General features: G+C 32.9%; 1 protein-coding gene across 4 annotated transcripts in view; it reads right to left on the bottom strand.

The window, feature by feature from the left end:
• for (cGMP-dependent protein kinase for) overlaps nt 1-10,620 on the bottom strand; it is a 749,843-nt gene that overhangs the window by 55,596 nt on the left and 683,627 nt on the right. For all 4 annotated transcript variants that reach the window (XM_068346112.1, XM_068346109.1, XM_068346110.1 and 1 more), the window contains one exon: nt 161-224. In XM_068346112.1, coding sequence (XP_068202213.1) covers nt 161-224 — 64 coding nt within the window. The remainder of the gene's footprint in view (nt 1-160; nt 225-10,620) is intronic.

Below are 10,620 nucleotides of genomic sequence, written 5' to 3'. Positions count from 1 at the left end.
GATACTATTTTTTTTCTTTGATTGAGATAACAAATGAACACACAGTTTGAAGGAAGAAATAATCAACAACTTATTTGCAAGGGTAAAAAAAATGCAAAACGAAAAACTTGGACTAACACAGGCCTCTCGATCTCACACCAACAACTGGCACCTTACTTACCTCTTCCAAGACATCGGCAATTTTGATAAGGGTCTCTTCTTGTAACGCCTGGAACGTGGGTACGCTGAAAAAAATAAAAATACCATTTATTTCTAAATGAACTATGACTAAAACAAAAGAATATCTATAACAAAAAAAGGAATAATTAGCGTGACACAAATGTAACTTATTGCATTTTGTCATTAACTATATTAACTTAAAATATAAGACTGATCACCTAAACTACATAACACAAATCCTCGTTAATTTGAGATTACCAAACCAGGAAAATAATAATACACATACCACGACGATTTTACAGTTATCTTGCAATGAATCTAAAATTAACATTGAATACTAAATAAGAGTGAATTCCTGTATTTCCCACATCATCATGTTTCGTGGTGCAGCTAGAGGCGGTTATTTGCTAGAACCCATTAATGTATACATGAATAATTCTTGGCGAAGATTTGCACAAAATGCAGTTCCATTTGAACTAAATTAGCTGTTACTAACTAGACAACAGAGTTGTTCAGAAGTTAACAATTCCTCATTTCGGTAGATATCATATTAAAATAATTATGGATATCTGCCCATTGAGTTTGATTTTATTAAGCCAGAATGGTTACTTGGCTGAAATTCTAATTTCATGCTAAGACCCAAAATCTTTAACTAGAAGCACACCAGCAATCATAATAAACGATTTAATGTTTAAATTACCAGTAAGAGCAATTGGTTGATAACGAGCAGATAGGCGAAAGGCCTCAAATTGATTGTCTTGTTAAACTTTGTGGATATAAATCTTATTTGAGAAATGCTAACAATTAAAATACTCCAATGTGGACTTCGTCATCAAAGTTTGAAGCGGGTACGGTTCGTAAGCAAAATCAATAACGTTACACAGTTACCAATTAGTAAACAGGCTATGAATCGCATTTCTCTCTCTTCTTTTACGTCTCCAGCATTCAAAAGCAAGCTGAAATCTGGAAAACGATTGGTTTATTTGTTTCAAGATTATCCAAACTGTGATTTTGGAATTCAGTGGTCATTCTAAGAAACTGTCTTAATTGACTGGCATTGCTTCCGTAATGCATGTGATATTTGCAGGTACTATGTTCTGTAATGCAATTGTGATATTTACACGTACAGTATTTGAATTTTGAGGTTATCAAGAGTTTCACATTCTTTTTACTTTAACTCCAGATGATTTATAGATAGGTTTCTTCATGAACATTAGCTTGTTCCTGTGTGTGAAACATATCAGGTGTTATCAGCATTATCCAGACAAATGAACCAAAATCGATCGATTCCCAACCTTCTGCAACTGCAACTTCTGATTACCCAAATATGTACAGTACTTTTTATCTTTGTTTGGAAGTTTTCTAGTATCATAAGTTAGGGTAGGAGCATAGCAGGGAGAGCAATCCCCAGTTCATAAGGACCCCCCCACCAATAGGTTAGGTTAGGTGCAGTGGGTGTGATTAAGTCAGAAAGTTTTCCTTATGCTACTCGCTTTGTACATTCTACTTAAAAAGGTAATTTCCCACAGTAGCACCCCATTATTTTTTTCTAATGAGGCTCTTTCATCTCTAAAGCTACCAATTTGCGATAGAAATAAGGTCAAATTACAGTAGTTCAAAAGGCACCGTATAAAGTAGGACGAATATACTTTCTATTAGAATTCCAGTGTTAGTTAAAATTGTAATTTTACTATATTTGTAACAAATTTGTTAAATTCACCTAAAATGCATGAAATACTGTTTTAATCTGAAATTTTATCATTTGTAGTGAATACATGTCAAATTCATTCCAATTGCACTGAATAAAGTAGGAAAAATATATATCTCGTATCCAAAAACAGGTGTTGGGTAAAACTACTTCACCAATTTTGGTTATACTTCACCATCTCATTAAATATTTTCGTATTCCTCAAGCCAACACCACAGTTCCCCCAATTTGATATCGTATTAATTTCAGATTTACCACTGACGAGAGATCTCTATAAAATCATAGCCCTGTCCCTTTTCTGAAAATTCATCAATACAGTTTATTCAATGCCCGACCCAGATAAGGCCTTCTAGGTGGGATTTCTCCAACTTCTGCGATTTTCCAGAGGACATTTTCTTTCGACATTCTGATGTAGCCTTCCCCGTTAATATAGAACATTAGGCGTCGGTTTAGTATGTGGCCTACATTTTTTATTCTGATTTAGTATGTGGCCTACCTGGTTTGTTAGGTAAGGTAAGGTTAGGTAAGTTTAGGTTAGGTTAGGCGACATACTAAAACAGATAGAATTCCGTAGGCCATATTCGAAAGGTAGGCCACTTACTAAATCGGCACCGAACATTAGTTCAAATTGTTGAAAAAAAAAAACCTTCAGCCGAATGCCTTTGTGCATTATCAGTAAATATTAGAACCAACTCTTTAAATTTGGTAATACCTATGCCCTAAGGAATAGTATGCATAATTTCTGTTCAAAATAATTAAGTCTGATTGTCTGCCTACCTTAAACCAATTCTTGCTCTATACAACGATCAGATCTATTAGATATATTTCTACATCAAGAGCGAAGATAACGTTAAGCATACAACCCAACACATCTCCTTTTCTCCAACACGATATCACATTGCGTTCCAGAGCTCAACTTGGATTTTGTCTGCTCAAACCTCACTAAAGAGTCAGGTAGTCAGCTCCGATCACAGTAGGCGAAATCACCAAACTTGCGACTGGCTATAATCAAGGACCACAAAGTTAAAAGCAAAGACAGAAAAGGGAAGACAGGAACGTCGCTTGTTCTTTTCAAACTGTGATGTTTTTTTTTTTTTCATCAGGCATGATACAAATAAATGCTACACTATGAATAAAACAAAATAAAGCATTAAAAAAAAACCTTCCCTTTTTTCTATTTTCATTCAAGCTCCTAATTATGTTGTATTACCATCCCTCAGAGAGGAATTTGGGATCTAACAATCTGGTAACACTTATCCAAGTCTTCAAAACCATTGTAGCTGTCCGTCGCCATATGTAAAACAAGAAACATATTTTGAATATATGGTCCTTCAAGCACAAACTATCATTCACTGGTGCATTTTTTTCCCCTCGCATTTATCGATGTCTGGTTAAGGTCAGGTTGTATATTTAATGTATGTATGATTATAACTTGCAGAATAAGTACTTTATCAAAGTCCAAGATTATACATTGAAACAGGGACTAATACTGTGAATGCTATGGCCACTTCGAGAGATCCTTATTTTACAAATGTAAGTGCAAACTCGTACCTCTTGAAAACAAAAATCTCATTAAATGCAAAAAGAAAGAAAAAAAAACGGGGCATCTTTTCTGACCGTATCTCTAGATGTTATGAGAAGAAAATGTTACTTTTAACAATCCTAAGACAATATTAGACCACCCATCACAAATCTTCTCCCCTCCTAGTTTAGTCTTAAGCACATGGCCTATCTTGGATGCATGTCTTTCACATATTCTGTAAGTTACATTTGCAATATTATGTATATATTAAATACACAGCCTAACCTTAATTTGCATTTTGTAAATGAATAAGCAACAAGATACACGAGTATGAAAATGAACATAGGTAGTCTAATGAAAAATATGATTTAATATAAATATATGGAAAATCACTATATGAATAATAATACACCAAGTATTGGAAAACTTTTATAGTAACATATGTATCTTCCGAAATACCTAAACCCCGCATGAGTATTTTTTAGCTAATTAGCAGGGCGCGTCGGCAATAGACGGCGCTGCTAAACCCAAGGTTTTTTTTTTTTATATATAAGTAGGTTTTCCAGTCTTTGGTCAAAAGGGAGAAACAATCATTGTTCCGTTGCTTACAGTCTCTTCCTCGCCTATTTTACTGAAGGATTTCAAGACATTCCACTTGATGCCATAGCATTGGCCTCCAATAACGTATTACATCGCTAACAAAATGAATATGATATAACGGACTGTCTATAAATCTATTTAAATTCATTGCAGCCGCCTTTTTTAAAAATGCATACACACAAGCATATATATATATATATATATATATATATATATATATATATAAAATGAGAGAGAGAGAGAGAGAGAGAGAGAGAGAGAGAGAGAGAGAGAGAGAGAGAGAGAGAGAGAGAGAGAGAGAGATTTATAAAAGTACCCCCAACCCTAATAAGGTAATCGTGGTACATTGATACTTTAATCTTCAGGCTAACTATTATTTACAGCCTGCACCATAGAGGTTGACCATCCAAAACCCATCAAAATTTCAACCCCGGAGGAATTCTTGAAATGCCACCTAGGATTTTATAGGGCAAAGGTTCGAGCTGAATATTTACATAGTCAGTTCAAGTGCTCTGTGTTATCTTTATACCGACCATTAAATGGATAATGACTAATGTGGGCTGTCTCAATCAAATGCAATACCATTAAAAACAATAGCATAGGCATTGTTGATATGTCAAAGCTGCTTGGAATGCCTAATCCTAAGAATGTGGGCCAAATGCAGCATGAAAATAATTCAAAATGCTACATCTTATATAACACCCACAAAGCTTAGCAACATTTTTTTTTACCGACAAAACTTGAGCAAGAACTGAATCTATGAATTCCGCATAAAAATTACAGTAATACAAAAAAATATGAAAGCTGTATATACAAGAATTTGGAAATACAAGCGATATGACAAAATGATACGTTACTTTTTCCTAAATCACAAATGAGATACGGATATTGAGTCACAAAAGGCTACTACATTTTGCAGAACTGATTCCAGTTTTTAACAATACAAAATGGTACTCAGAACCAGACTGGCTTTCGGCAATTTCAGTACAGATACAAAAAGAAATATACCAATATAAAGAACAACACGCTGGTAAATAGCTAAACATATGCTGTATATGATGTGATGTCATACTCAAAATGAACTCTAGAGATTTTAATTTTAATCCAATAAGTTGTTAACTGAAAGACAATGTATATAAAAATTCAACATAAATTCTCCTGAAATACGAAGAATTGCAACATGGAATACAAATCCAAGAACACTGAAATCTTGAATACCAACTTGACTATTCAAAACAAAGTGGAAGACATCTAATAAAATCTAAAATTAATGATGATTCAAGGGCACTAACCACACCAATGATAAACCCCAGTTTATCACGAGGACGTCTCAAAATGAAATATTTAAATACAAAATTTATTTGTCTTTCTTCCTTTTCTTGGTCAATACACATTTCGAGCTGAAAGTGTAAAAGCATAAAATAAGTGATTCAAATCGTCACTTACTTCCTGGAACACAACACATCATAGGGAACGTTTAATACGATAAATATGTTGTTAAATATGCCTTGCATGCACTCTGCACAGTGTCTATCCTGTTCCTCTTTTAAGAAACCCTATCAGGAAAATTGCAAGTCCTGGTCTCAATGATCTAGAGAATGTTTGCAATACAGATAACGTTCCAATTCAGCATGAAGAGTAACAACAATACACTTACTACTTTCGCCAAAAATTCTTTCGTGCACAATTTATCTCGATCATCGCTCTTCCTCATTCAAAGCTAAATCAGGAAATGGAGATTTTACTTATGCTTTGAATACGAAAGTTAAATGACGTAACTGAATACTGTAATAACGAGACAATGTAGTCTACGAAACTGAAATACCACGGCAAGACGGTTATTTAGTATACAGTACATACGAGTACAAGGTGAAATTTCATAAACGAAAAAAAAAAAAAAAAATTTCTTTTCAGTGAAACCTGACCATAATTTATATATGATCGAAAGATTAAACTTTAGTTCGAGAATGTAAAAAATATTGACGTCACTGGAACGTTTTCTTTGTTATTACTCATTCATCATAAGAATGTCCCATTTCTGATGACATCTTTGTTCGGGTGGGTATGGTCGAGGAGATCCTGGAAAAGTGTAGGAAGGTTAACCATGACCCCCAGTTACATTGGCCTATTAAATCCGTGTAAGTTCCGCGACGGTGTGCGTGTGTGTATAAATATATGTGTGTATATATATATATATATATATATATATATATATATATATATATAAATATATATATAAATGTGGTGTATATATATATGTATATATATATATATATATATATATATATATTTATGTGTGTATATGTATATATATGTATATATACACATATACTGTATATATATGTATATATATACATATATATATATGTGTATATATGCATTTATATACACACTCACACACACATATATATATATATATATATATATATGGTATATATATATATATATATATATATATAAATGATATATATATATATATATATGGTATATATATATATAAATGGTATATATATATATAAATGGTATATATATATATATATATATATATATATATATATGGTATAAATATATAAATGGTATATATATATATATATATATATATATATATATATATATATATATATATATATATAATCTCCTCCTACTCCTATTTAACGCAAAGGGCCCCGTCGTCTCTATCTTGAGCTTTTTATTCAATACTTCTCCATTCATCATCATCTATTTCACGCTTCATAGTCCTCCGCCATGTAGGCCTGGGTCTTCTAACTCTTCTAGTCCCTTGTGGAGCCCAGCTGAACGTTTGGTGAACTAATATATATATATATATATATATATATATATATATATATATATATATATATATATGTATATATATATCTATATCTATATCTATATATATATATATATATATATATATATATATGATCATATATACATGTATAAATTTAATTATGTTGTATATGCTCAAAGCCCAATTACGATGCGTTATTACTTCAATTTATAATTGTATTCCCAGGAATCGCCCACATTCTGGAAGAATGGCTTTGTGTAAAGTAAAAGCTTATGGAAAAAGGCGGATTCACAGTGCCTCACGGAAACTGAATATAATATTGATGAAACTTGAAAAGCATCATGATTCCAGAAAGCAGTCCCGGAAATCAAACGAGTGTCACTTTGGTGTTCGACATTATCTTAACAATAGTGAATGCACGACTGAATTCTCTGTGTGTCTATCGCATATGCAACAGAAGACACACATATCCCTGACATATCCTTTCTTGAATAATTTCGTACAGCGGTAGGAAATACGAGTGAATTTGTCGAGATTTATATTTGTGGACAAATAATTGGAAAAAAAAAAATTGCTGGCATCTACATTTAATAAAAATAATAAAAACAACAAATACTATTCAAGGGAGAAATTTAGGTTAGCAAATACGTTTCGATTCACATTACTATTTGGCCAAAAATACTTTCGACCAGTCAAATATAATAAAACTTTTCCAAGCTGAAAGGATACCCCTCCGAGTCGTGCAAACGTGCCTCATTAAAAAGAATGAGCATAGTAATTTGCTACGAATTAATGGGAGGAAATAGCCCCGACGTATGTTAATCCTTGCAACTATGCATGGAGAGGAAAAAAAAAAAAAACACCATATCACCGAGGTATGTGGCTGACACTCTAAAAGGATACAGGCAAACCCTGATATATATATATATATATATATATATATATATATATATATATATATATATGTATATATATATATATATATATATATGTGTGTGTGTGTGTATGTGTGTCTGTTTGTTTGTGCAGATAATGCAACCTTCCACAAACCTATACAATATCATAATTTTCAGAACCGATTAATACCTTAATTGTTTAAAAGTCTTAGAGACGAAAACTTTGAGTTGGTGATGTTACTTTTCCTTCTGTATCCGGATTAGTATGAATAGTATCCTGTTAAAATGACTACATTTTTAAATTCAGGGGTACAGTATCAAAGGAAACTATTGAACATACAGGATAATAACAATAATCGTATTTAAATACCACAAGCTTCATCCTCCTAATAATTATAATACTAATATCAATAATTATAATAATAAAATAATAATAATAATAATAATAATAATAATAATAATAATAATAATAATAATAATAATATTAATAATAATGAGAACAAGAAGAATAATAATAACCCGACGAGGCATTTTGTAGAAAATTCTAAAATGCGTAAGAGTAGCACAAGAGTTTTTGTATATGATAGGTTTTAATTTCAATAATTTTCCTTATTATTATTAATAAACACGCCACGACCCTAATTGGGAAAGAAACCCAGTACGGAAAGGAAATACAGAAATAAAGGATAAACTATAAGTCAGAAATAAATAAATAAAAATATTAAACATAGTTTAACATATGTGATATATAAACTTTGAAATGAAACATGTCAACCTTTTCAACAGAAATCATTTGCTACAAGTGTTAACTTCTCAAGTTCCTCTGATTCAACTGCCAGATTAAGGAGGTCATTCCACGATCTGGTCACAGCTGGAATAAAACTTCTAGAATACTGTGTAATACTCAACCTTATAAATCGTGACCGCAAGTGTGTTGGTGTACACCCAGTACAACATACTTAGTGGTTCAGTCCGAGAAGATCTGAATGCAATGGATGGTCAGAATTAGGAAAAATCTTATGCAACATGTTCAATGAACCACCTAAACGGAAAATCTACTATGCACTTACCTAACTGCACCTCACAAACTTCATAAACTAATACACACACAAACGCACATACAACATATATATATATATATATATATATATATATATATATATATATACACACACATATATAATATAACATAATATATATATATATATATATATATATATATATTCACATGTATAAATTCCAAGTGCCATATGTGGATGAGATCATGGTGAGGAGAATATGGAGATGGTTTGGTCATGCTCTTCGCACTCTTCAAGAGAGCTTGGTTCACCAAACTTTGAATTTGGCTTAGCAAGGCACTAAAAGAGTTGGAAGACCCAGTCCAACATGGCTGGGGACTATGAAGCGTGAATTAGATGATGAATGGAAAAGTATTGGTTTAAAAAGATCAAGATACTGACAACTGGCGAAATCTGAGGCCCATTGCGTCAATAGGCTTAGGAGGAGAGTATGGTATATATATATATATATATATATATATATATATATATATATATATATATATATATACACACGTGTGTGTGTGTATCTGTGTGTGTGCCCTGTGCTGTGACCAATTGCATTCACGACTGCCAAGTTAAGACCATAGGTTCGCATTCAAGGCAAGGATAAGGAGATATGTACTGTCTATTAAAAAATCATTGTGGTCCTTCCGACTTCATTAAGTAAATTCAGTATCTGTAAGCTACGCAAACATGGTGACCGCATCCAGGGGTAAAAAAACCGTGATTTTCGCGACCTCATCCCAAGATTGTTTGGGGGTGAAATCTGGAAGGCTAACGTCTATCGCACCTTCACCTTTAATGGAGAAGAGCATACAGGGAACCTTTACTGTTACTAGGTATATAAAATGCACATTACCAGTTAATGGTTATTTTCCTAATTTATCTTTATTATAAGAAACCAAGGAAGCCTTGTCAACGTCTAGAAGGTTGCAAGCAGTACGAGTAACGATGTTTCTTTTTTTCCTAATCCTAACCACAAAAAGAACCACGTGATGACCACATGCGCAAAACAGGATAACTGTCCCCCCTGCCTGAAGCAGTCTCTCAATCCTCACTAAATTGGTTATTGTAACCATCATACCCCCCCCCCCCCCCAAGACAATCCACTTACCGGTATTGGGGGAAGGGGAAGATGGAAGCAATGAAGGGAAAAAATCCGCAAAGACCGTTAAATCTAGTTTTAAAAGTACAAGGTTAGTATTTATCGATATTGCATACGTGATACCGTGTGTACATACACAAATTGCAGGGGTGAAACCATTCAGGCTTTCATGAAAAGTGTAATAATAATTATCAAAGTATTCTCTATTTACATTTTGCATATTTCAATTTGGGGCATCTCTAAATTATTTTCTCTAGGGGCTTCTGCTGAACACATTCACAATTATCCATATTCTTAATTTATCATACACGGTACAAGAGTATTTTTGTAAAAATAATATCCGAAGCGGTCCAAAGACCGTCGTACTCGGCAACAAAAAGAAACCCGTTCCGATAAAAGCGCTGAGGTGTCAACTGTTACTAGTTGCTGAGCGGTAGTCTAATCAATCCAGTGACATTTTCATTTTCAAGTTGAGTTTCATATACTCAATACATTAAAGGTGACGAAAGACTAATAATAATGATTAAACAATATAACGAGGATAATTTGATGTTCACACAGGTCTACAGGTAGATAAGACTATTCCTTATTAACCAGATAAAAAGTCTATGATGTACATCTGTGCACTAGACGTATCTGTAAACTGAACACAGGGTAAAGCTTACATAAATATTGGGGATTTTCAGGAAGCGTGACTAGAAAATGACAAGATACACCGTCGGAAAGATCTTATCATATATCAAGTAACTACTGAAAGAAGAGAATTGAAGATGCTTGA

Source organism: Palaemon carinicauda, chromosome 22, assembly GCF_036898095.1.
Source record: "Palaemon carinicauda isolate YSFRI2023 chromosome 22, ASM3689809v2, whole genome shotgun sequence".
NCBI lineage: Eukaryota > Metazoa > Arthropoda > Malacostraca > Decapoda > Palaemonidae > Palaemon > Palaemon carinicauda.
Note: the sequence above shows the minus strand (reverse complement) of the source record. Positions and strands in the feature narration are given on the sequence as shown.